Source organism: Eucalyptus grandis, chromosome 7 (assembly GCF_016545825.1).
Source record: "Eucalyptus grandis isolate ANBG69807.140 chromosome 7, ASM1654582v1, whole genome shotgun sequence".
Lineage (NCBI taxonomy): Eukaryota > Viridiplantae > Streptophyta > Magnoliopsida > Myrtales > Myrtaceae > Eucalyptus > Eucalyptus grandis.
This window is the reverse complement of record NC_052618.1, coordinates 13,426,656-13,452,877: the sequence shown is the minus strand read 5'-3', so window position 1 is coordinate 13,452,877 and position 26,222 is coordinate 13,426,656. Positions and strand designations below refer to the sequence as shown.

Below are 26,222 nucleotides of genomic sequence, written 5' to 3'. Positions count from 1 at the left end.
GTGGAGGAAGGAAGGTCGTGCCATAAGAAATTTCCACATATAGCCGGTTCCTCGTGACATTCAGACGATGATGATGTCCATCGATCTACAGTTGTACTTACCACTGGGTCATTTTCATCTCCAATTCGACTCTAGAATTAATTTCGATACGTTCCAACTTCGTCCATTGATATCTATTTCATTTTGTTTTTCTCCAATTCTCTTGTTGTCTTTCGAATTTCCAGTGGGTTTTTTTTTTTTTTTGTCGGAAGATACTGAAATTTCATTACTAGCCCGTAAAAAAGGCACCATCTCCTGGTGAGTCTAGACATAATATGGACAATAAAGGTTGAGGAGGGAAAGAGACCCAATTGCTAGAAAGTAAATTTTTTCGGTGAGATTTGGCCACCCAATCCGCAGCGGTATTGCATTCCCTTGATTCATAAAGGATAGGCACACCACCCAGCTAGGCTTTGAGCTATACGCAGTCAGCAATGAGGGAATGGGCCTGCCAAGGAGCTGCTTCTCGGCCCGATATGCTGTCCACGAGAGATAAGTTGTCAGAGAAAACGTGCACCTGCAGATCTGTTTGGTCAACACCTTCGTTTGGGAGTTCAGTTCGAGCTTCGCTGTTTGTCCGCCTACTTTTTACCCACAAGAGGGCTTCATGTACTGCTAGGGCTTCTGCAATCCAGGCGGACGGAGCTGAGATCTGCTTAGTGAAACCGGCGACGAGAAGGCCAGCTTCGTTCCGACAAAGTCCTGCAACCGATGCCTTCAAGCTCGAGCTGCACCATGAGGCATCAACGTTCACCTTCAGCGTGTGCGGGTCAGGTGGTTTCCAGTGTTCCCCGCTTCTCTGAGTCTCTTGCTGTCTGTATCTGCTAGGCGTCCCTCTAACAGTCCATTTCATGGTCAGATCTGCTGTTATTCTTGCTTCTTCATGTGTGCTGGTTGGGTCCGGTGATTTCCCTTGGAAAACCGCAGAGTTGCGGGTCTTCCATATTTGCCACATGAGTGCTGCAAAGAGGGCTTTTGATCTTGTTTCGGGTTTTGAGGTGAGATTACCGAGAATCCAGCTCTCGATTCGAGTTATGTTCTCTGGATTTGTATCGGCTTGGAACTCAGAGGTTGCCCAAACTTGTTTTGTCTAGTCACAGAGGATGAATATATGCTCCATTGTCTCTAGTGCATGGCCGCAAATCCGGCACATTGGGTCAGGTATTATTTGTCTCTTATGCAAATTTGCCTTTGTTGGGAGGGAGTTACTGCATAAATTCCAGAAAAAGACTCTGATTTTGGTGGATGTTGGTAGATTCCATATTTGATGCCACAATAGTTTTGGTGTTTGGTAGGATGAAGAAGGGTTTTGTCTAGTGGTAGGAATGGTTGAGCTTTGTAGTCTGTTGTATCCGCTCTTGACTGTGTATGAGCCGGATCTGTTTGCTGTCCAGACAAGCTTGTCGCTATATTTTCCTGAAAAAGTGCTTGTACTCTGTTCAAGTCCCATTCCTTTGATTCACTCTCTATTAGTTCCGCCACTATTTTTGGATCTTCTTTGTTTGCCGGCCCAATGATTCTGCCTGAAGGCAACCATACATCCTCTCGGATTCGTATCGTTTTTCCATCTCCGACCACCCATCTAGTAGCTGGTTCAATTGCATCCCTTCCAACCAAGATACTTTGCCATCCCCATGAGGGCCGATTTCCTCTGTTTGCTGCCCATAAATCACTTCGTGGAAAATAGATGCTCTTCAACACTTGGCACCATAGTGCATTTGGCTGTTTAACAATTCTCCAAGCCTGTTTTCCCAGCATGGCTTTATTAAAATCCACCAAATCTTTGAAGCCTAACCCACCACAATCCTTTCTGATTTTCATATCTTCCCATTTCTTCCAATGAACTCCTCTTCTGTCGACATTCTGTTTCCACCAGAAGGAAGCAACTCGCTTTTCAATAGTTCGACAAATGGAAGTTGGAATTTTAAAGATGGACATCGCATATTGGGGAATGGCTTGAATGACTGACTTAATAAGGATTTCTTTACCTGCCTTCGAAATCAGTTTCTCCTTCCACCCTTCCATTTTCCGTTCAACTTTCGCAAGGATCCAAGCAAACATTTGCTTTTTTGTTTTTCCCCATTCCGATGGAATTCCAAGGTACTTTCCTAGATTTTCAGAGATGGGAACTCTTAATTCTGAGGCTAGATTCTGTTTAAGGTTGTGAGGACAATCTTTCCCAACATAAAGGCCTGATTTGTTGAGGTTTATAGCTTGACTTGTCGCATAACAATACTGATTCAGCACATTTGAGATATTTTGTGCTTCTCGGATTGTGCCATCTAGGAAGAAAATAGCATCGTCTGCAAAAAGGAGATGTGAGAGGGTTGGGCAAGTAGCATTAAGGCAAATACCCTTTATACTCCCTTCTTGGACAGCTTTCCTCATGAGAGTCGATAAGATGTTTGCCATGATGATAAAAAGGTAGGGGGAAAGGGGATCCCCTTGCCTTATTCCTTTAGTAGGTCTGAAATTTTCTGTAGGCTCTCCATGAATGAGTATGTTGAAAGATACCGTCGAAATACATTGTTTTATCCACTCAACCCATCTCTCATGAAAACCCACTTTCAGCATATAATCACAAAGAAAATCCCATTCGACTCTATCATACGACTTTTTTCTTATCTAGTTTGAGGATGGCCTGAAATTTTCGTCTCCTTCTTCTTACCCTTAGTTGATGGATCGCCTCTTGAACAATAAATATGTTATCCTGAATCTGCCTACCACTTATAAATGCTGTTTGTTTTTCAGAAACTAAAGTTGGCAGCCATGGTTTCAACCTATTTGCTAGCACTTTAGCAATAATTTTATAATTGAAATTGCAAAGGCTTATAGGTCTGAACTGGTTGATGTTCTCTGGGTTGTTTGTTTTAGGGATGAGAGTAATATGTGTTCTATTTATCTTTGGATCAAACGTACCATGTCGGAAGAAAGACTGCACAATGTTGAAAATGTCTTCATTGATAAGTGACCACTGATTTCCAGTGGGTTAGTGGTCCAAACGCTTGCAAAAAGTGTTAGTGCTTGATATTCTCACAACAGGCAAGACAACTTCTAGAAACCAACTGGGTATAAGGGGATCCCAAATCCCATATATTAAGACATTCTTGTCCTTGCAATAGAGATTTTCACCGCGAAACAACTTCCGGCCCATGTGAGGGATTCCAAAGAGGATCCCCTCCTTGAAATGCTCTGATAAACAAAGGAAGTGCATACGAGCAAGCGACGCAGGATAAGTTACAAAGTTTATAATCATCAGAAACCTTCTTTGCATGTCACCAAAAGAATTGGCTAGCGTATTCATTATGATTTTTGGTTTTGTGAAAAATATTTTTGGGAAATGTGTTAGAATACACTTGTCAACCAACAAAAGTACCAAGCTTATCATAGTACTAACTTTAGTGTTATCACGTCGACACAATTCAAGTGTCTATCCCTATGAAAGTACAAAAATATAAAATAGCAAAAACAACAAAAGAGAGCCAAAAAGAATAGATAAACAAACAAATAAATAATAAACTAATTAAAAAATAAAAACGTTTAGAAAATGATGGGCGTTCAAAGGGGGCTTTTACGCCGTGGCCCAATTCACACATAGCTCTGACAAGATGAAATTTCGTCTTAAGTCCATCAAGCCTAATCGGCTGCAGCCCCTCTCCAGCCCACCCCACATGCTAATAAAGCCACGACCCATTCCCAACCGAAGATCGCTTGAAATCTTGGAATCCCTCATTTCTGACGCCATTCGTCGCCGTACGCCATTAGCCGGAAATGAGATTGGGTCAATCTTCCAATAAGAGGAAATTTAAATAGAAATATGAAGTCGAAAGACATGTGGAAATTAAAAATATTTCTACGGAATTGAAGTTGCGAGTAATAAAAGTGGAATTTTCCTTTCACAAATGACATCAAAACACCGTTCATTCAAGTAAGAACGAGTTACAGGTGACAGATTTGCATGATTTATGAAAGCGAATTTCAAGCCACGAATTCAACATTTGAGCAATCTAGAGATGAAAGCGCTTTCCTAATGCTAATAAGGACAAGGACAACTGACATAATCACCACCAAGGACATCTAAGAGGGAAAGGGCGATGGGAGCCAGGTGATGGCCGATAAGCAACAAGCAGATGGACTTGCTTCCATGAGAGAGATCGACATATTCTCAATTATGAGTTGTGACTGATTATTGATAAATCCAAGAAAAAAAGGGGGAAAAACCATAAAAAAAATTCTAAATTTTACATACTAGGACACATTTACCTCAATTTCTTTTAACATATTTACCCTCTGTCAATAAGTTACCTTAATTTCTTTTAACATATTTACCCTCTGTCAATAAGTATGATTAAAAAATTTGCTTATATGGATGATGGAAAGTAAACAATGTTGACGTCATATGAAATAAGAACAACTTCAACCGAAAAAATTATAAAATCATCAAACGAAATCTTAATAAAAGGTGAATGTCATACTGGTACAAAATTAGGATTTTTTATGTCATAAGAAAAAATTTAGAATAAATATGCCATGGACATAATTTTAACAGAAAGAAAAATAAATGCAACAAAAATGAATATAATTTGGAGTTTTTTACGGCTTCTTTTTTGAAAACGACGGTGGGTTCTCTTTTTTTTTTTTTAACCTTTTTTTTTATATATTTTTTATTTTCAAACTCAATTCCTTTCTCATCCAGAACAATCCCAGGCTTCTCCCGTTTGCGCCGTTTTCCCACACAACAACATCCGAATCATCTCCATCCCCCACTTCGCTTCGATTCGCGCCTTTTTAATTCTCGTTTGTTTTTTTCTCTTGATGCTCGCCGCCGCCAATCTTCACGCTCGGCGTATCGTCTCGGATGATGATGACAGGCTCAGATTGGCCTCGGCTGCCGCGGTTGACGAAGCGACGCCGGACCGGTGGGAGTGCCGAGAGCGGAACCGAAGAATCTCATCCTTCGATTCGGCAGATCGTATCCAGATGATGATGATGATCCATCCGACCTTAGCCTTGGCAATCGGATAAAGCTCTTGTAAACAGTTGACACCGCCGGGCATCCCCCTTTGCGCGCGGCGTGGATGGGCGAAATAATGGAATTCCGAAAGACGGCGGTGAAGTGGGAGCGAACAGAACGAGGCAAGAATCGACAGCACATATCCTGGAATGAATCGGAATTTGTCTTGGAAATGAAACGGGCCTGACGATGGTTCAGCGGAGATGGCGGCATGAGCCCGAGATGGCCCGGTCACGGATAAATCTGATCCGGACATGGATAAGGACAGGAAAGCGACGACTTGAATCAGAGTGGCTGCGACTCGAGTGTGGAATCTGATGGTGTCGTTCACTGTGGGGATGATATGAATTGCTGGAGATGAATATCCAGAACACAAAGAGAGAGAGAGAGAGAGATGCGAAAAAAAATCTGGTAGGAGAAAAATCTGGAGTTTGCGAGGAAGGTGTTTGATGGAATGACGAAGCTGTACTCTCTTTCCAAGGATACCCGTTCGAGAGAGAGAGAGAGAGAGAGAGAGAGAGAGAGAGAGAATCAACGAGCCTTATCTAGCAGTGAGAGCAAGTTCATGTTCGGGAGCGCATGATGTTGTTGATTCTAATAGGAAAAGCCACTGGCGGAGGCTTGGATGCTGTGATGTTTAGAGACATAGTTATGCCACCACAACAAAAGAGATGACTATGAGAGAGGCTCTGAATACTGCATTTGACGATGAAATATCTGCAGATCCTAGAGTCTTTCTAATGGGTGAGGAGGTTGGAGAATACCGGTTTTTTTTTTTTTTTTTTTTTTTGGGCAGAAGCATGGACCTGAGAGGGTTGTTGTTACTGCAATCACAGAGGTTGGTTTCGTTGGAGTTGAAGTCGGTGCTGCTTTCTAGGTTCTCAGGCCTATTGTGGAGTTTATGAAATTCAATTTCGCTATGCAGGCGATTGACTACATTATAAATTCTGCTGCAAATATGAACTACATGTGGGCTGGCAATACATCAGTCCCTATAGTTTCAAGAGGAGCTGCAGCAGGAGTAAGTGCCCATCATTCCCAAACCTCGTGAAGACATAGCCATCCCACCTGGAGGAAGCTTTTCCAGATCCGGCCTCATTATATCACTCGTCACCCTCAGGATCTATCGGACCCGAGAATGGCTCATGGCATGCGAAATGAGAGTTGCTCATGAACGGTGTAACATCTCTGGTATGTCCCTCCAACAAAGTGCTTCCTCATCCTTTGGTTTTTTCAGATTGGCAGTCACTAATTTATTAATGCAGTGTGTTTAGCTGCATTATTTGAATGCGTTCTTGTCAAGGAGTGAATTTTTTGCGTGGTCGCAAATTTAATCGGTGTTTACTCAAAGTCTCCTTTTCAGTTGGTATTAATATTATGATGGGATCAACATAAGCACAGAAAAATGAGACAATACACGGCACATGTGCCCATTATAAGATCGTTGACGTAGGATGGGACCATTGTAATTACTCTACTTAAGTCAGCTTGTAATTTTTGGTTTTAGCCTCAGAAAGTTTCATGTCTCCTTCTTTTGTTTGAAAGGGTAAGCAACCATTCACAAATTCTGGACATGCTTGTCCTGTTCCCAAGTAGTAATTGCTTTTGCCATTCGATGTCTCTTTTCCCTCAAAAACTCTTATGGCTGACCTATTGTTGCATAGCTTAACTGTTGTTCTCTAAATTGTTGTTCCATCTGGTAACGAGGGTAGCTAGTCGATGATTCAATCTCGTCGAATTCTATTTGTTAATTACCTGCTCTACTGTTCTAGGGGTTGAATTAATTTATTTTGGGTCTGCTTTGGTTCATGGTTATTAGTGTCAATATTATGTGTTGTTTCATTCTGTCATAACGCGGGCTATGAAATTGGTGAGCCCCAAAAGCTCACTCCTAGGCAACTTCTTCGTTGATGAGAGTAGGGGTGAGCAACGGTCTAGGGTCGACCCTGGACCGACCCTAGACCGGCCCAACCCTGCTGGTCCTGGTCCGGTTTCCAAGGGGCCCAGGTCGGTCTTGGTCCTAAGATTCAGGACCCCGTCTTTTGTGCGGGTTGGTCCTCGGTCTTGAAAGTTTAGGGTCGGTCCAACCGGACCAACCCCGATAATATATATATATATATATATATATATATATATATATATATATATATTGGTAAAGGAAATATATTTATATATAATATATTTTAGATATTTAATATATAATATTTATTAATGTTTTTCTTATAAATAGCAAACCCAGTCACGTTTTTCACGCCGTGAAATGGGTGACAAGTGTTGTGAAATTTAGCCTCTTGTTTTATTCTTCTTATGGTTTAATTGTTCGGTTGCACTTTGCTTTTGAGTTTGTGTCAAATGGAAGAAGTTTTCGAATAGTAGTATTGCCGTTGTTATGATGATGTGCCTATCAAGTGGTGTGAAGCTTAATTATTGGTTGATTAGACTTTACTTGATTGAATGTATGAATCATTTTGCATATAGTGTTACAAGTATTATTAATAGATGATTGCAGGAGAAGATGCCTAGAAAACATTTTTTGGCCTAGAAATTTTTTCTCTTAAACTTCCCATCTCATCCCATTTCTGATGGGAAGAATGATTCAAAGACAAATCAAAAACAAGAAAATTATAGCATGCTTCAACGATGGAAACACTTTATCTCTATTAGCAATCTCGATCATTTATATAGTTTGTTGTTTTTAATTAGTGTGAACATTTTATGATAACCTTATCTTAAATTTATGTTGAATATGTACTTATATTTATAGTTTGGTTTGATATGTAATTTGAATTAATGAGTTTTACTTTTTAAGGAATAAAAAATGAAATAAAAAAAATTGTCGCTTGATCCCCGGTGACCGACCACAGGACCGGACCGAACCCATAGGGTCGGTCCGATCCTCGGTCCAGACTCGGCCCAGGTCGGTCCTCGGTCCCAAAAATTGGGGACCGACACTGTACGGATTGGTCCTAGGGTTAGGCATCAGACCGGCCCAACCCGGACCATGATCACCCCTGGATGAGAGGCCATTTGCTGCATTTGTATACATGTATCTTATGACGGTAGATTAGCATAAAGACTCTGGAAATACAAATCGTGGAGATTTGAGGTAGTGTCTTTTTGGATTTTCGACACTAAATGTGGGGAAGAAAAAGCACATGGTTACATGTAGGTACCGACTCACGAGTAGTGATAATCACATAGTATTGAGAAGCTATTGCTGCAAAGAATGCAAGCCTTCAGGTGATTATCTTTGTTCATCCATTCATGCAGACATTTCCTACACGCATATGAGTTTCTCTCCGAAATGCACATCAACCAGAAGAAAAAGACACAGACAGGGCCCCTCTTACAAGTCTATGGCTCCCAATGAACTTCATTGTTGGAATGCCTAAGAGTTGCTCTTTGCTTCTCCTAAATATGTTGCTTAATGAATCCATCCAGAATACTCTGCACATTTACATGTTTGAACAACTGAGCTATGAAATTATGTAAGTGAAATAAAAAATCCAAAGATAATGTTTGAACAATTGAGCTATGAAATTATGTAAGTGAAATGAGAAATCCAAAGATAAAATCAGAGGGCAAAGAGCAAGAAGGTAATGATTTGAAGTCGAAAAAATCCAAGAATAAATTTATCCGTTTGAAAGTGCTTGAGTATGAAAGAAATTAATAGCTAACATAATTTTTTAATACATGTTATTAATGAGTATTGTTCTAGGATGCTATTGGCTTCAACTATAGACACTTTATAAATGGAAAAAAAAAAAAAAAACTCCAACAAGTAGACATCAATTGCTAAAACGGTCGTGGTATCACCGGTGCTAGCAATTATAACTGAGCTCTAGGTATACTTTGGTGACTAATTAAGCTCAAGATCTTATCAAATTACTCGTATAAGTTGCGGAATCACCATTTTGAAAAAGGATAGTTATAAATCAATTTGCGGGCTAATTTAGGAGTAATGAGAGGTCTGGAAGTGTAGGACCATGAAAAACCAACTCAGAATGGCTGAATCTGCATATGGACTACTTGCCATTTCTATATAAATATAAATAATGAAGCTACTCCTTCCAAACTGGGGGGGGGGGGGTGAGACTTTCTTTATCTATACTATGATATCATATCATTTGGCGGCATGGCCGAGGGTAATAATGTGGGTGACTAGAAATTCTTCTTTCCACAGTTGAACAGTGAGCAATTTAGTAGACATTGGTGTAAAAATTTCCTTAATTTACTAACCAATGAAAAGATGTAACATAGATTAGAAATTGCTTTGCAATGCATATCACAATTTAGTTAATTTGACAAAATAAATTTCAAATTCTCTTCGCATGGGAAGAAACTAAAAAACTTCAATTTGCGCCCACATGTGAGAAGACTTATCACAAAATCTTCAAAAAATCGAAAGGAGACAATGAAAATAATCTGATGCAAGTTCACAGGAGCTTGTATATCATGGTTGTGCTGGCTTAAGGGAAGTGTATTCTATGTTACTACCCTTTACAATTCTAAAGGTCAGGTTAAGCCACCAGAAACCTTAAAGAAGCACATAATTTGAGAGATTGTCTCCTGAAATGGAAGTTACAGAATCGACATTAGTTATCAGCTCTCTTCGACTTACGACTCCTGCCCACATGGTGATTATTAAGTCTAGGATTAAGGAAAGGTATCGAACACATTCAGGACCATTCCATTCATTGGAACAAAACTCATGCTTTTATCCATTTTGCCAAATTCAACCTAGCAACTCTGCTGTATAGTATTCGCATGTATTAATCGGGCAAGTCTTATCAGGGGTTCTGAAGATGCATACTCTGAACATGATATCGTCCCTTTCAATAAAGCTCGAACACACACACGTCTTTTACCTTCAAAGAAGTTTCTCTCGTGAATGCGGTCCAACCAGCAGATGACTTTCCATAATTTTCATGGCTGATGAGCTTCAACAGCCATGCTTTGTGTGGAAATATGAGAGCCACGGTGTGCGGGCTTTTCTTAATGTGCTTCTTCGGGAATGAACCGATAACTCTCTGTACAAGTAGACGTTTCGCAATTTTGTCATCAGAGAGGAGAAAACAAACAATGAAATCTTAGGAAGACAGTATGAGGATTTTTTTTTTAAACCATGTAAAGGATTAAAAAAAAAAATTATCGCCACATGATTAAATAGTTAGAGCTGACATAGTCTAGCGACTCTGTGATTTAAATCCAAGAGTTGTCATTGTCATAAGGATCTTACTATATTGCTTTTCTTCAGATATGTTCACCTCACTGCAATATGGAAGAAAGGATAATCAAGTATAAATTTGCTGGCTGGCTCAAGCTCTTCACAAGCCCGGCTCTCTCAGCTTACCTGCAGTAGTTGCAAACAGAACATGAATAAAGCTTTAGCTTTTTAGGCCTATTCTGTTCTTGTAATGTAAAACTCATATCTACCGACATAGCAACCCTAAATCAATAGATCTAAGTCTTAATAATGGTCTAGCTTCCTGAGGCCTATATGTACGCCAATACAATTCTCAGCACAATCAAATCTGATATGACCAGCTTGGCTTGTTTCCATTATTTTTTAGATCTCCCAACACATACATATGTTCACGCAGGAGAACTATAGAGAAACATCACAAGAATGAATTTACTCCACGTGGGAGAACTATAGAGAAACATCACAAGAATGAATTAACTCTAACACAGTTTCTCTTAGCCTAACAACATGGAGAGTTCCTGTACAGAATTCGAATCAAACACAAGAACAACATAGTCAAGGGAGAATTAGCTAATATATTAAGATTCACACCTTGAAAATCTTGTGATGAGCAGTTCAAACTTCTATGCCTCTGCAAACTTTGCTTATGAATGTGCGTAAGAGCTGCCATGAACTTCGCAAACCTGATTAAATTCCTTTTCCATACAAAACCGAGGACACTTGGCTGAATGCAATTCATCCCCTCAGACTTCAAGCTTGACTGAAACATCACGGCAATCAAAAGCACCTTCCACTTTCAGCAAGGCAATTCTACAATTGCTGAGGCTCAGTTCCTCACATCGACATTGATTGGCGGATATTCTATCTCGGACATCCTTTCATCAATTATGGTGACATGGAAAATGGAGTCCCCTTCAGATTAGAAGATCAAAAATTGACCCTCACAGATAGAGTGATGCTCCGCTAATTCGTTCCAACCCTTTGCTAGCCAAATCATCTCATCACATTTTTCCAATTCCACAAGCCAAATAATTGCACCATTCTCTCAAAAGCATTTTCTTGAACCTCTTTGGTATTCCCTGTAGGTAAAATAAAACCCATAATCTTAACAAACCTCTTGAGACTTGATTTCAAATTCAAAATGAAGAACAACATAACAAGAATGCATAAACCAAAAAGGACATCTTGAAGCACATACTGTTTAGTTCATTCAGATCAGGAATGTGGCATTAATGAATGTGCATCTGGATTATGATCAACCTCATAAAACCCAATCAGCATAGAAGTACACTTCCTTGATTCCTCAAGACTATATAAAGGAGTTATTATTTGGAATACTTAATTCATTTTGGACTAGCGAAAGTGACGCTTCCAGAGTTCATCTCAATCAATGTAAATCAAGTCCTAACCAGCACTAGTGAATATGTAGACTCTGAATACAAAATCATCCCTATCAATGAGTTTCTACATGCAGATGACTTTCTCTTGTCAAAAGTGGGCACCCCCCCCAAAAAAAAAAAAATCTCGTCCTCAACTCCTTAGTTTCACCATCCATGACCTGTCCGAATACCTTATAGTCAAAATTTGCTTAATTTCCTGAATACGTTACGTGATGAATTGAACAGGAGCAAACTACCCATCTACATGGTGGAAAAAACCAACATATGGTGAAGAACAGACCAAGACATAAGCAAACCCTAATGAGAGAATCAAATTGTACACAGTGTGAGTTTTAAGCATAACTTGCTAGTTTCAGGAGTTTAACAGACAGTAAACCATATAACGAAAAAGTCATCAATCCAAAGTCAAGGTCAAATCTATGCTCCCGGAATGCAATAGGGTACACATTTGGAAGAAGCTTTCCAGGTCCTATTAAATATTTAAAACATATGAATTTCAGCCACACAGACCACAATCACAGGGGAAAAAGCAATCACACTGATGACTGGAACATGGATGGAATAGAAAATTTTTAAGCTGTTTGATTCTTTCAAGCACAGCTCAAAAAAGGTTTTGTCAATCTATTGGTTCAATTTGACAATGTAAAATCTTTTTCCCCCCAAATCTGATTAATATAACAAAAGACAACAGTATCTCCAATTTGACAACAAAATTATCAGTCATTAGATCTAGAATGAAATTTCAAAATCATAACAAGTCACCCCCTTATCTTTTAGGTCTTTCTCTTTAGTTATGGAGGCAGCAACATTTTTGCATTTTGCTTGTCCATTTTAACAGTCTCCTAGTGCGATTTGCATATATATTCTACCTCTACAACATTGAATAACATTGTCAATTTCTCCTTATAAGAGGACTTGGATTCTAATTCTCAAGACTTGCCTCAGCAATTGCTTTTCCAACGCATCTATCCACCAAAAAAAAAGGAGATGATTGTTATCTTTTCGAACCACCAACCACCAGCTTATGTTCCATTGTTAAGATATATACCTGGTTTTAAGCATGTATCCATGAACACTTCAAGAAAAATAACATATAATGTGGTTTACTACACAATGCAGTAAACTTGGAAATACACTAGAGTATAAGCAAAGATATAAACAGCATCAATATATTTGATTTCCAGACATGCCAGTTTGAGTAAATAAGATTGGGATCATACCAAGCCATACTTAACATGAGATGGCCTCATCACCACCTTGAAAAGGAATGCTCCGTCAGAATATTTGCCGGCCGATTCAAGAGTAGTGAGAGCCCTTGGGTGCATTGGACCTAAGAAAACCAGCTCAGGATGACTTAATCTGCTAACTGTTTGGTCCTCCCTGTACCTGAAAAGCGACAACTTCAGTGACAGTTTATGTACACTTCATTAATTTGACTTGCCATGAAAAAATTTAGCATAGGTCAGAAGTTAATAGTATCCCCACATCATTTCATAATCAATCAAGATCAAAACAAGAGCTTCTTAGAAACTATTCTAGAATTCAAAGAGAACGACAGAAAGAGAGTTACCCGAGCCACCCCCTCCAAATTCTCGTGATGATGAGCACTCCGGAGTTTATGGAGAACAAGGCATAAAAGTGACTCCTCATATTTTGACAAGGCATAAGATTCTCTGAATATTTTCAAGTTCCACCATATCATCACCATCCATGAGCTCAAACACGTAAGAAATCTCCTACTCCGACGCAGACGTGTTTTTATCACAAATCCTTGCCAACCGGAAGAGAAGAACTCCGCCCATCCACATTTTCAAAGCAGCCAGTGTGATAAAGAGAGACGACCATACATATATACTCACGAGATGTAGAATTAGGGAAAATGAATTGCTAGGTTGAGGACCTTTATTGGTTCATGATCTGAAGCGGTGGGCTGAGAAATTTACATGCATAAAAATTGACTGTGGAACGAATTTTGAAAGTAGAGCCCTAGCTGAAGAAGACGATGACGATTGAGGAAGGTTTAACGAAATTCAGAAGACAATTATGCGCAACAAGACACAAAAATTGGATGAAATTCTGGCACACGGTTAAAATAATGTGTGCTGAAGCGTGAACTTATGATTCGTCAGCTATAGATGCAGAGAGAGAAAGAGAGAGAGTATGCCCACACGGAATGCTAATTAGACTCTTAACATTGTTCTCCTAAAAAAACTCAATCACAATTTTTTAAATTATTATCCCATATGATGTTCTCACATTTCATCACATATACCCAAGAAAATATTCTACATGTTCTGCTTTTTCTGATGCTTGTAATTAACGGCAGAGATTTCACTAGGTCATTAGCTAAAAAGTACTGCACACAAAAAGTGACCCAACTAATGTAGTCCAACCAACAAAAATGCAGTTTCAAGAGAGCTAAAGCAAAAAAGAAGAGGCTGGCAGCTTATACTGAACTTACACAGCAGCTTTCTCTCCATCAACTTTAAGGACTTGCCCACACATCTAGTCGTTCCATCTCCCGAGCGAATATTTATTATCTCTTCTTACTTTGGTCCCTGATATACAATAAAAGTAATCCAACATGTCAATATAGGAGTTCACTAAACCTCGTAAAATTATAACCAGTGAAATTTACCTTGACTTTGTTGAGTATAACCAACGGCCCAACAACACCATAGACAATCCTATGCTCTGCAAGTAGCAAAGCAATTGTCTGAACAACTGATAGCTAAGACCCAGCGGCTAAGGCATGCTAAAAATTTGACTCGGACAAGAGCTAAATGATTCATCACCTCTTAACCAATGCATGTAAAATGATAGAGATTGTGTAGATCTAAGTAGTAAGTGTATTAACCGTTGTCATAAGAGGGGCAGCGTAAACTTTTCAGAAACGCTAAAGCTACATGGAAAGCCTCGGAAACAATAATACCCCATGATTAAAGTTCTGATTCCAAGCACAGTGAAATTTAGATGGCGAAAGACATAATAAGCCACAAACAATGACACAAAGCTACTCCCCACAGTACAGACAGAGCTTAATTACGAGATTCAAGCGTCCCAACAGATTTCTATCGCCCGTAGCTAAAACAAAAAATTCAGAAAGCGGAGAGGGCCAAAAGCTTATCCATGCCGATCTCCAGCATCCCCTCTTCCATGTCATAATCCCATCTCTAAGTCCCAAGCCGCTCAGAAATCTATACAGAGAAAAGCGTTAATCGAAGGACTGATCAGGAATGGCTAGCGAGTCACGCTCGCACCACAACTGAATCCGGAAGCGACTATAGGGTGCCAAAAAATAGAGGAAAACCGAACCACTGTTCGACCGAGCTTAACTCTGCACAACTATCGTTGGCTGTGGTGATTTCTCACGACGTTTTCAGTTCAATCTTCGCTCGTTTCCAAGTGGTCTTGGATTCACGATTGGAAACAAGGAAAAAAGAAAAAAATTCCGGACATGAACCCTTTGATGAGCAAAACGACAAGAGCATTAAACATCGCTCTGTCAAAACACATAAGAATGCACAAAACGAAAACGAGATTCGAACCGGAAGAAGGAAAAGAAGAGAGAAAGAGAGAAGATCACCGAAGTTTCTAAAGACGGTGAGCGACAGAATCAATCATGAGGCGAGTGCAGCTCGGTTTCAAAGCAGCAGTAGATAGCGAGGGTGATGGTGGAGCGACTCGGAACTCACTGAGCGGGGGTGCGTGTCAAGACGGAGGGAGAGATCCGAAAAAGGTACCTGAAGCCAAGAAACGCTGCAATGGCGTCGTTTGGAGTTTTTTTTATGCCTATTTAAAGGAAAAGAAAAGGAAAATGATGGCTGAGTTATGAGATGAATCTTCCTCTCAAGGAATTCCATCTTTTATGCAAGTCTTCCTTTTGACGGGCTTCTCAAACCGGCGGAAGGGCCGAGAGTGAACTCGAAGATTTCATCCCTCGAATTGGCGGATCCTATACACCAGCCCGACATCCCCTTCATGCGCGGCGTAGGAGGGCGAAACGAAGGACGCAAGCGACCGCATTTGGAATCAAAAGGCGGCAATGAAGTGGAAGGGAAAGGAAGGAAGCAAGAATCGACAGAATTTATACTGGAATGAATCGAAATTGGACTCAGAAGTTTAATCGGATAGGAAACAATCCTGATAGAGGAAGACCTGGTGAAAAAAATGAAGATAGACATAGAGAAAACGTTGCATGGCGAAGAACTTGACCCCTGTAGTTTCCTGGTCGTTGTGAATGTGCTGCGTCCTCTGAGCAGAAGGTGTTCGTTGAATTGCGCAAGAGAGAAACAGAGGGTGAGACGACTCTGTAACAAAAAGCGGAGGAAAGAAGATCGCGCCATAAGAAATATCCGCGGACAGCCGGTTCCTCACTGACATTCGGGTAATTATGATATCTATCAGATCGACAGTCGCACTTCCCACCACCAGGTCATTTCATCTCTGATTCGACTCTAGGATTAATTTCGATACATTCTAACTTCGTCCGTTGATATCTATTTCATTTTGATTTTCTCCAATTCTCTCACCATCTTCCGAATTCCCATTGCCGTCGATTGCACTGTGGAGGAGGGATCGAGTTTGCAAGGAAGGTGTTCGATGGTGTGACGAATTACATCTCTTGTGCAAGTCTTCCATTTGACCGATTTCTCGTGTGCTCTCTATATTTTCCTTTCGTGTCTCTTTTTTTATTTTATTATTTTATTACTTTCTTTTTCCTTTTTTATCTTTTTTTCTACACTTTACTTCCTTCTCATCCAAAGAGCCACCACCAGCTTCACCTTGTTTGCCCTGTTTTGCCCAAAATTCCACGCAAAATCTGAATCACCTCCATCCACCCCTTTGCATTGCACCTTTTTATTCTAGATTGTTTGCTCGCCGCTGCCAATCTTCATGCTCGGTGTATCGTCTCGAAGGATGATGACTCAGATTGGCCTTGGCTACCACGGTTGATGAAGTGACGTCGGACTGGCAAGAGTGCCAAGAGCGAAACCAAAGAATCTCATCCTTCGTATCCGCGAATGGTATCCATATGATGATCCATCCGACCTCAGCCTTGGCAAGAGTTGACAGAACGTATTCTGGAGTGAATCGAAATTTGACTCGGCAGTTCGATTGCACATGAAACGGGCGTAACAATGGGTCAGTGGTGATGGCGACATGAGCTCGAGATGGCCGGGCGACAGGTGAATGTGGTCCAGACATATGTAAGGACAGGAAAGTGACAACTCGAATCAGAGAGGAATTAGTGTGGCCGCACCTTGAATGCGGAATCTGATAGTGTCGTTCACTGTATGGTGATCTGAATTGGCGGAGAGAGTCGGAGAAGCCTTCGATTGCAGCTTGGAGGAACAATTGAATGAAGGGGATTGATCTCTAGCTGATGATTTGTTGCAACCGCGATTGGAGCTCCACCAGCGATTTATTGAGCTCGAGCTCTTTGACGATTGTTGCTTCCAGCACTGACCGAAGCACAAAAAGCGTCACTACCAGTTCGAAGATGCCACTCGCCGCTGCAATGGCAGAACTCGACCAGATAGTTTCCTTGATCGACGGTCACAATTACCAGGCGTTCCGTCTCCAATTTAACTCTAGAATTGTCTTCGATTCATTGCAAATTTTGTCCGTTGATTTCCGTTTCACTTTTGTTTTCTCCCATCTTCTCACCATCTCCCAAATTTCTATTGCCGTAAGTTTACAGAGGATGTATCGAGTTCTCGCATGGAAGAAAGACACAGAGAGAGAGAGAGAGAGAATAGGTGAGAGCAAGTTCAAGTTCGAGAGCGCTGGGATTATCGCTGATTCTAAAGGTGCAAAGCCACTGTTGGAGACTCGGCTGCTGTGTTTGTTGAGAGAGAGAGAGGCTGCGGAAGAGACGTGCCACAGCGACGCAAAGACGCAGCATATTTACTTCGTCATGCATATCAACATTCATTTAATATGAAAAAAAATTAAAAAAAAATTTCGATTGTTTTTCACATGAGAAGAAACTGACAAACTTCAATTTGCGACATACGAAAGGACTGATCACAAAATCTTCAAGAAATCAAAAATCTTGGTATGGCTTAAGGGAAGCGTAATCGACATAACTGTGCTTTACAGTTCTAAAGGTCAGGTTAAGCCACCGGAAACCTTAAAGAAGCACCCAATTTGAAAGAGAGATTGTCTCCTGAATTACAGAATCGACATTTGTAATCAGCTTCCTCTGACTCACAACTCACGACTCTTGCCCACATTGTGATTGCCGCGTCTAGGATCAAGGAAAGGTATCGTACACATTCAGGACCATTCCATCCATTGGAACGAAACTAATGCTTTTATCCACTTTGCTGAACCGAAAGCAGAATTCAGCTTAGCAATTTTGTAAATTCTGTTCTCACCAAAAGCGAGCTAACGCGATGCTTCCTCTGCTGTATCGCATTGCACATATTATTATATACCCAAATCTTATCAGTGGTTCTGAAGATGGATACTCTGAACATGATATCATCCCTTTCAATAAAGCTTGAACACACAAGTCTTCCACCTTTAGAAAAGTTTCTCTCGTGATGCGGCCCAAAGGGCAGATGACTTTCCATAATGTTCGTGGCTGATGAGCTTCAACGGCCATGATTTGTCTTGAAATATGAGAGCCATGGTCTACGGGCTTTTCTTAACATGTGTCTTTGTGAATGAAGCAGGAACTCTCTGCTCAAGTAGACATTTTGCAATTTTGTCATCACAAAGAAGAGAACAACCAATGATATCTGAGGAAGACAGTATGAGGATGCCTTAGGTGATTTAAATCCCAGAGTTGTCAATATCACGAGGATCTTACCACATTGTTTTTCTTCAGATGTATTAACCTTACCGCAATTTCGGAGAAAGAATAATCGAGTATTAATTTGCTGGCCAGTTCAAGAGCTTTGCACAAGCCCCTCAGCTTACCTGCAGCAGTCGCAAACAGAACATGAAGAAAGCATTTGCTTTTTAGTCGTATTCTATTCTTATTATGTAAAACTCATATTGCCGACATAGCAACCCTAAATCAATTGATCTGAGTCTTACTAATGGTCTAGCTTCCCAAGGCCTATATGCACACCAATACGATTCTCAGCGCAATCAAAACTGATATGATTGGCTCGGCTTGTTTCCATTATTTATGAGATCCCCTAACACAAGCATATTCACACACGGGAGAACTATAGACAGAGAAACACTACGAGAGTGAATTAGCTCTAACACAGTTTCTCTTACCCTAACGATGTGGAGAGTTCCTGATGGAATTCAAATCAAACACAAGAAGAACACAGTCAATGGGAGAATTTGCTAATATATTAAGATTCACACCCGAAAAATATCGTGATGAGCAGTTTGAACTTTTGTCCCTCCCCAAACTTTTTGCTAACGAATGTGCATGGGAACTACCACGAATTTTGCAAACCTGATCAAATTCCATTGCCATACAAAGCTAAGGATACTTGGCTGGATGCAATTCATCCCCCAAGACTTCAAGCAAAACCGAAGCATCACGGCAATTGCTGGCACATTTAGTCCCAACACATACATATGCACAGACGGGAGATCTAGAGATAGAGAAACACTAATAGAATGAATTAGCTCTTAACACTTTCTCTTAGCATCAACTCTCTAATGCAGTTTGTCTTAGCCTAACGACATGGATAGTTCCTCTACGGTATTTGAATCAAACACGAGAACAACACAATCAAGGGAGAATTAGCTAATATATTATGATTCACACCTGGAAAATCTTGTGATGAGCAGTTTGAACTTCTGTTCCTCCCAAACTCTGCTGATGAATGTGCATAGGAATTGCCATGAACTTTGCAAACCTGATCAGATTCCATTTCTATACAAGACTGCGGACACTTGGTTGAATGCAATCCATCCCCCCGGACTTCAAGCTTGGCTGAAACATCACAAATCGAAGGCATCTTCCGCTTTCAGCAAGACAAATCCACAATTGCTGAGGCTCGGTTCCTCACATCGACATTGATTGGTAGATATTCTATCTCAAACATCCTTTCATCGATTATGATGACATGGAAAATGGAGTCCCCTTCTGATTAGAAGACCAAAAATTGGCCCTCACAAATAGAGTAATGCTCTGCATATTTATTCCAACCCTTTGCTAGCCAAGCCATCTTATCACATTTTTCCATTTCCACAACCCAAATAATTGCACCAATTCTCTCAAAAGCATCCTCTCGAACCTTTTTGATATTCCCTGTAGGAACCCATAATCTTAATAAGCCTATGAGACCAGATTTTAGATTCAAAACGAAGAACAACATAACAAGAATGCATAAACCAAAAAAGGACATCTTGTTTTCAGTTCATTCAGATTTGGAATGTGGCATTAATGAGTGTGCATTTAGATTATGATCAACCTCATAAAACCCAGTTGGCATAGAAGTACACTTCCTTAATTCCTCAAGACTACATAAAGGAGTTATTATTTGGAATACCGAATTCATTTTGGACCAGCGAAAGTGACAATTCCAGAGTTCATCTCGATCAAAGTAAATCAAGTCCTAACCAGCACTAGTGAATATGTAGACTCTAAACACAAAATCATCCCTATCAATGAGTTTCTACTTGCAGATGACTTTCTATTGCAAATGTGGGTCACCCATTGGAAAAGAACGCCCCCACACCCCCCAAAAAAAAAATAAAATAAAAATCTCATCTCCAACTCCTTGGCTTCACCATCCATGACTTGTCCGAATACCTAAGAGTAGCAATTTGCTTAATTTCCTGAATATGTTGCATGACGAATTGAACAGGAGCAGACTACCCGTCTCCATGGTTGAAAAACCAACATATGGTAAAGAACAGATCAAGACATAAGCATACCCTAATGAGAGAATCAAATCATACACAACGTGAGTTTAAGGCATTACTTGCTACTTTCAGGAGTTTAATAGACAGTAAACCATATAACGAAAGCCATTAATCCAAAGTCAAGGTCAAATCTATGCTCCAAGAATGCAGTAGGGTACACATTCAGAAGAAGCCTTCCAGGTCCTATATATATATTTAAAACAAATCAATTTCAGCCACACAAATCACAATCACAGGGAAAAAAGGAAATACATGGATAACTGGAACATGGATAGAATTGAAAATTTAAACTTAAGCTATTTGATTCTTTCGAGCACAACTCAAATAAGTTTTTATCAAACTATTGGTTCAATTTGACAAAGTAAAATCTTTTTTTTTTCCCTAAATCTGATTAATATAACAAAATACAATAGCATCTCCTATTTGAAAACAAAATTATCAGTCATTAGATCTACAATGAAATTTCATAATCACAACAAGCCAGCCCCTTATCGATTAGGTCTTTCTCTTTAGTTATGGAGGCAGCAACATTCTTTGCAATTTGCTTGTCCATATGAACATAGTCTCTTTGTGTGATTAACATATATATTCTACTTCTTCGACATTGAATCACATTGTCAAATTTCTCTATATAAGAGAACCTGGATTCTAATTCTAAGACGCCTTAGGAATTGCCTTTCCAACGCATCTATCCATGAAAAAAGGAGACGATTGTTATCTTTTCGAACCTCCAACCACCAGCTTATGTCCCAAGAATAGTCCTTTCATTCTTTTCCCTATTTCATTCTTTTCCCTAGTTTGAGGAACTTATGCTTTTAGACTCTAATGTGGAACGAATTTTGAAGAACAGAGCCCTTTACTAAAGAAGGAGGCGAGGATTGAGGAACGTCTCTACGAAACCAGCTTCCGACTTCAACCTAATTCGTGCGCAATAAGACACCAAGATCGGAAGAAACGTGAACTTACAAGTTTGCCGGGTTCAAGTGCGAGGGAGAGCGAGAGAACGAGAGAGAGAGAGATCTTCTTCTTTGATGATGTCAGTGGAGGACCTCTATTGGTCCATGATCTGAAGTAGTGGACTGAGAAATTTACACGGAATGAATTTAAAAAGCAGAGCCCTAGCTGAAGAAGACGACGATGGTTGAGGAAAGATCTCTACGAAAACCGGAAGAAAATTACGTGCAACAAGACACGAAAATCGGGAAGAAATTCCGGCAGACGAGATGAATGATGCGTGCAGAAGCGTGAACCTACGATTCGTCGGATACAAATGTGGAGAGAGAGAGAAAGAGAGAGAATGATCTTCTTCTTTGATGAAGTGAGTGGAGGACTGACTGTCCAGACTCAGCAGTGCCATCTTCTCTCAAGTCCTGGCAATTCCTGACGCTTCCTTTTCGCTCCGTCCTTCGTGAATGCAGCTGAGACAGCCTCTGGCATCAAAATGGAGAAGGAGGAGAGCCCTGCTTCGCTTCCTACTGTTCAGTGAAGTAGGAGGCAAGATCGATCGATAGATAGGGCTGATGATGATGCTGATCGGACGTCATCAATTATAGAAAAGTTACAAAAAATGAAAAATTAAAAAACTTACGGTGCTGCCAAAAAATAAAAAAGAAACAAGAATGGATAAGAGAATGGCGTCAATCGAATCTTTACCAATATTACGTGTATTTGTTCATGCTGATAACTTTTGTATAGTTGCATTGAGATCATCACCCTCTTTCCAGTTATCTTCCAACTTGTATCTGAACAGTGTCGCAAAAAATAGTCTTGGTGTGCCTTCCGTACCCTTAGAAAAGGTCTTCATTTTTGGACATTCTTCCAATTCAATTATATTCAAGGATAGGAACCTGAAGCTGCAACTTGGGATGGAGGAGAAGCATTCTAGGCTTGGCAGATGTTGGAGTATCAAATGTTGTAGATTTCCAAAAGAAATCACTTGTCCTTTTCCGTTTCCTTCATTTGCCACTACTTCTTTCATTCTTTCACATCCTATTATAGTCATCTTAGTGAGATCAAATTTGTGACAGCTGAAATTGTTACTGGGTGTACAAATCTAGAGGAATTCTTCACTACTAATGTTGTCAGATTCTGGAAGGATGCCACAGTTGGAAATATTGTCATCAAACGGGGACAATCCCAAACCTCCAATGTGTCAATGCTTTGAAGAATTTTTGACACTAAAGAGTCTTTTCTTTACACACGCTTTAGGTTGTGTAGCTTGCTTAACTTAAGTTCTTTTAAATTTTCAAGCGCAAAATGTTTCCCCTCTTCAACAAGCCCTTCATCTGGGAATATATCTTCAAAGGAGCTATAGAATACCTCAAGCCTTTGTAGATTCTGAAATCTCTAGGAGGAATATAGAAGGAAAGATGGTCTTTTCATCATGAAAGCATGCTGGTGTTAGTGTTTTGGGTTTGCTAAGAAAGTCATTAGGAAAATTTCCATCTTGTATCATCTGAATATTGTTATTGACTAATAAAAGTCTCTCAAAGTTAGGAAAGTCTTGTCAAACAACCAATACAACAAGAGAAGGTGGCCAATACAAGGAAAGTCTTATCATCTGAATATTCAATGGAGTTTTTGGCAATAAATCATGTGTTGTTAAAAGTAAACCTATTTAGATGATTTGGATGGAAGGTGGCCATCTTCTTAAAGTTCATTATATCTCAAGAACTTTGTATTCAAGACTCAAGCTTTTAAAAAGTCTCATGTAGAAGTTGGTCTGGTCAAGTGGATAGAGTGAATCTAAATTCAAGATCCTTGCACTCACTAAATTCATCTTTTCTTAGGAATATCTTGCACTCGCTAAATTCATCTTTTGTTAGGAATATCTTATCTTGTCAACAAAAATTTATCATCTTTAGAATCTTATGTAACGGGATGCACTCATGATGTTACTAAAACATATGGGTTCCACAAATTTAGAAGTGTGCTTAAGATATAAGAAATACCTTATGTTGTCCGCAAACATATAGGACAGGGGTTCTAGTTTTCTATAGTATTACAATAGGACAACACGACGACTATGAAGTGCACCGGTGTATTCAAAAATACAGTAGAAAATGGTGCACTAAGGAACTAATGTTATTTTTTTTTTTTTTTTTTTAAATTGAATTGATTTTTAGAGTTTGTTGAAGATGAAATAGAGAAGAAAAGTTCAATTGTGTGACACGTGTCCATAATGGAGAGGACCTCTTGTCAAATTCTTATTGATGTTGCCAAGGAGTAGCATTAGGTTAGATTATGAATATATTTTGCTGTCAATAGAATACTGTAAATATTTTGTAACTCTAGGTAATAGCATATCTTTATGCATATCCACAAATGAAAGTATACGTAAGATATTAGGAATATCTTAATGATGTTGACAAACTAATAGGTAAGGGAGATCATGTTTTCTATAACATTATAACATGACATGATATACAATGGATATGATATTAGTGACAACTTTAAAGAACAAAGTAGAAACTAAGGGAGAGCAGCTATAATCATACCCTCCCAAATGAAGAGTGTGCTTCTTGATTTGAGAGGTCTTGTTGATCATCTCTTTGAGCCCAACCATTCATGGATGCTGCAAAGGATAACATGTTCAGTTTGTCATAGTGAGTCACTCATAATTCCTTTAGTAATGGCCAATTCAAAGTGGGCAAGTTAAGACAGAAGCTCTTGAGTTGTGGCATGTCATGTAACACCAAAGAGGTTAGTTTTGGGAAAATATCTTGAGTAGTATTGGAGTGAGGAGTGTCATCCCCACTAGCGACTATTTCCTCGATCTCACAAGACTCCACTTGAAGTTTTTCAAGTTGGGTTAAACTTGTAGCCACCCAATACGGAAACAAATTTTCAAGGCTCTTACAGTTCCAAACCTCTACTATCCATAAACAATCAAAAGTCAAAGTTTCTTGAGGACCATCGGTCCATATTTTGTTTAAATTGTCCATGTGGGAGAGATCCATTGACCTAAGCTTAGGAAATTGTACTTGCCATATTGAGAAAAAAAATGACATAATGAATGTGATTGCATTGAGTTATGACCTTAAAGAATGAATTTCCAGACTTCCCTTGTTCTCACAAATCATGAGAAGTCAAGATTTTGTTAGTAACATAAATAGGGAAGGGTTGATTGATGCTTTTATACAAATTGACTGATGACTAAGGCAAGGATATTGCATTGCAGCAAGCATGGAATTATAAATGCATTTATAAATTAATAGTACGTTCAGCATCGACTTTTGAGTGGCTTAATTGACAATTAAGGGTATGTAGATTTTGCAGTAACAAGACAATGTTGACTTTTCTTGATTACTCGGCAAATCATAAGAATAACTTTAAAGTCCAGAAATTAGTCAGACAAGCCCTATGCACGTGGAACTTGGGCTTGTTCAAATTGTTGCTAAGCAAGTCTCCCAAATTCCGATTTTGTACCTTTCAACTTCATCTTAATCCCCCCCTCTCAAGAGCATCTCATTTTTTATTTTTTATAGTAGCTCTTGCATCACAAGAGAGAGAGAGAGAAGGGCTATTTCCAATTGGATGCAAGAGCATCTAAAGCATAAGAAAACCTACAATGCAAAAGTGAGAGAGAGAGAGAGAAATGATAGCCCTCCTATTTATGTTGATGCATGAATGGAGCCATTGACTAAATATCAATGACAGCTCACTCAACTGTTTCTCTACGCAATTAAGTGAGGACAAAGGTGAAGAAGAACAGAATTTGAATCCCGCAAAACAATGTTGATGCCATGGAGGAGTGACAAGTTGTATTTTTGTAATGAATAAGCACGAAGACCAGCAAAAAGTTTAGGGAGCTTGCTAGGCAGTCCGATAGAACTATTGAAAAGAGCAACATTTAGATTCATCGATACAAACTGAAAATTTCCGTTATGTAAATTTCGTCGGCAAAGATTGGTTATGTTTTAGATTTGTTTGCTTCAAGGTGAACATGCATAACAATTAGAGAAAAGCAAGAGCATGGTGATGATGAGCCAGTCAACTAAGGATATGAATAGATGAAACTAATGCTTGGCTCAACATTATTTCCTTTATTTACTATGGGAATTGCTACTTATTTATACTAAATTGCGAACAGTACTTATGAATCTTCTAATTAATATAGTTCACTAAAGAGAAGAGTCATGAAATTTATATGGTGAACCGGATATAAAAAAATATAGTAACTTCAATTGTTCACAACCTTCTTCTTTTTATGTATGGAAAATTTTTGTATTGGAATTTTTTTTTTTTAATAGGCATGGGCAACATAACGACTTGAATAAATAACATAACGTTATGATCTCAGCAAAAGCAAGTTGGGTCAATTTACTAGTTTTACATTGGACCATTAATAACATCCTTGAAATAATATTTATTCAAATTTGAGGTGGAAAAATAAAAATAGAATCTTGTGGTGTACCGAGTGATACACCCCTTGGCAAAAAGTAGGTGTGCACTCGCTGATCACATTTTGTTTGTATGGAGAAAATCAAGAGTGTTTTTTTTTCACTACATCATGACCTCTGAGGAATTGTCCATTGAAAAGCAAGTATTGATATTTTTCATTTGGTTATAATATAAATAATACAATTATGACTTGTCACCAAAAAAAAAAAGAGGCTTTCCACACTTCCTTAAATCTATCAATATTCTTAATTGAAGATTTTGATGAGTTTTTGAAAGTATCTAATAATGTGGGAGAAATCAATTATTATATGAT

The 26,222-nt window shown here is 39.3% G+C and overlaps 1 protein-coding gene and 2 long non-coding RNA genes across 5 annotated transcripts; 1 reads left to right on the top strand and 2 right to left on the bottom strand.

The window, feature by feature from the left end:
- Positions 1-231: 231 nt before the first annotated feature.
- LOC108954914 lies at positions 232-1,438 on the top strand. 2 transcript variants are annotated; one of them, XR_005553148.1, is made up of 3 exons: positions 232-813; positions 899-1,037; positions 1,134-1,438. XR_005553148.1 is itself a non-coding variant. In XM_018861616.2 (3 exons), exons 1-3 carry the CDS (start codon positions 474-476, stop codon positions 1,305-1,307), a joined length of 648 nt encoding a protein of 215 aa, XP_018717161.2. In that variant the 5' UTR covers positions 232-473; the 3' UTR covers positions 1,308-1,438. The 2 variants fall into 2 exon arrangements, 1 of the variants encoding a protein (XP_018717161.2); XM_018861616.2 differs by having other exon boundaries at positions 232-808.
- Positions 1,439-8,404: 6,966 nt separating this feature from the next.
- Positions 8,405-14,152, bottom strand: LOC104452822. Its single transcript, XR_005553153.1, has 6 exons — positions 14,121-14,152; positions 12,880-13,045; positions 10,851-11,338; positions 10,293-10,406; positions 9,922-10,083; positions 8,405-8,500 (listed from the first exon to the last, which is right to left on the bottom strand). It is a non-coding gene; the product is annotated as an uncharacterized LOC104452822 (long non-coding RNA).
- Positions 14,153-18,511: 4,359 nt separating this feature from the next.
- Positions 18,512-22,047, bottom strand: LOC120286421. 2 transcript variants are annotated; one of them, XR_005553152.1, is made up of 4 exons: positions 21,761-22,047; positions 21,473-21,661; positions 19,404-19,889; positions 18,512-18,589 (listed from the first exon to the last, which is right to left on the bottom strand). It is a non-coding gene; the product is annotated as an uncharacterized LOC120286421 (long non-coding RNA). The 2 variants fall into 2 exon arrangements; XR_005553151.1 differs by lacking the exon at positions 21,761-22,047 and having other exon boundaries at positions 21,473-21,714.
- Between the last annotated feature and the right edge of the window lie 4,175 nt (positions 22,048-26,222).

Coding starts and splice junctions, on each gene's coding strand:
- LOC108954914 (XM_018861616.2), top strand. CDS start 474: ATGAGGGAATGGGCCTGCCAAGGAGCTGCTTCTCGGCCCGATATGCTG. Junction 809..898: donor TTCACCTTCAGCGTGTGCGG/GTCAGGTGGTTT, acceptor TTTCATGGTCAG/ATCTGCTGTTATTCTTGCTT. Junction 1,038..1,133: donor ATCTTGTTTCGGGTTTTGAG/GTGAGATTACCG, acceptor TGTTTTGTCTAG/TCACAGAGGATGAATATATG.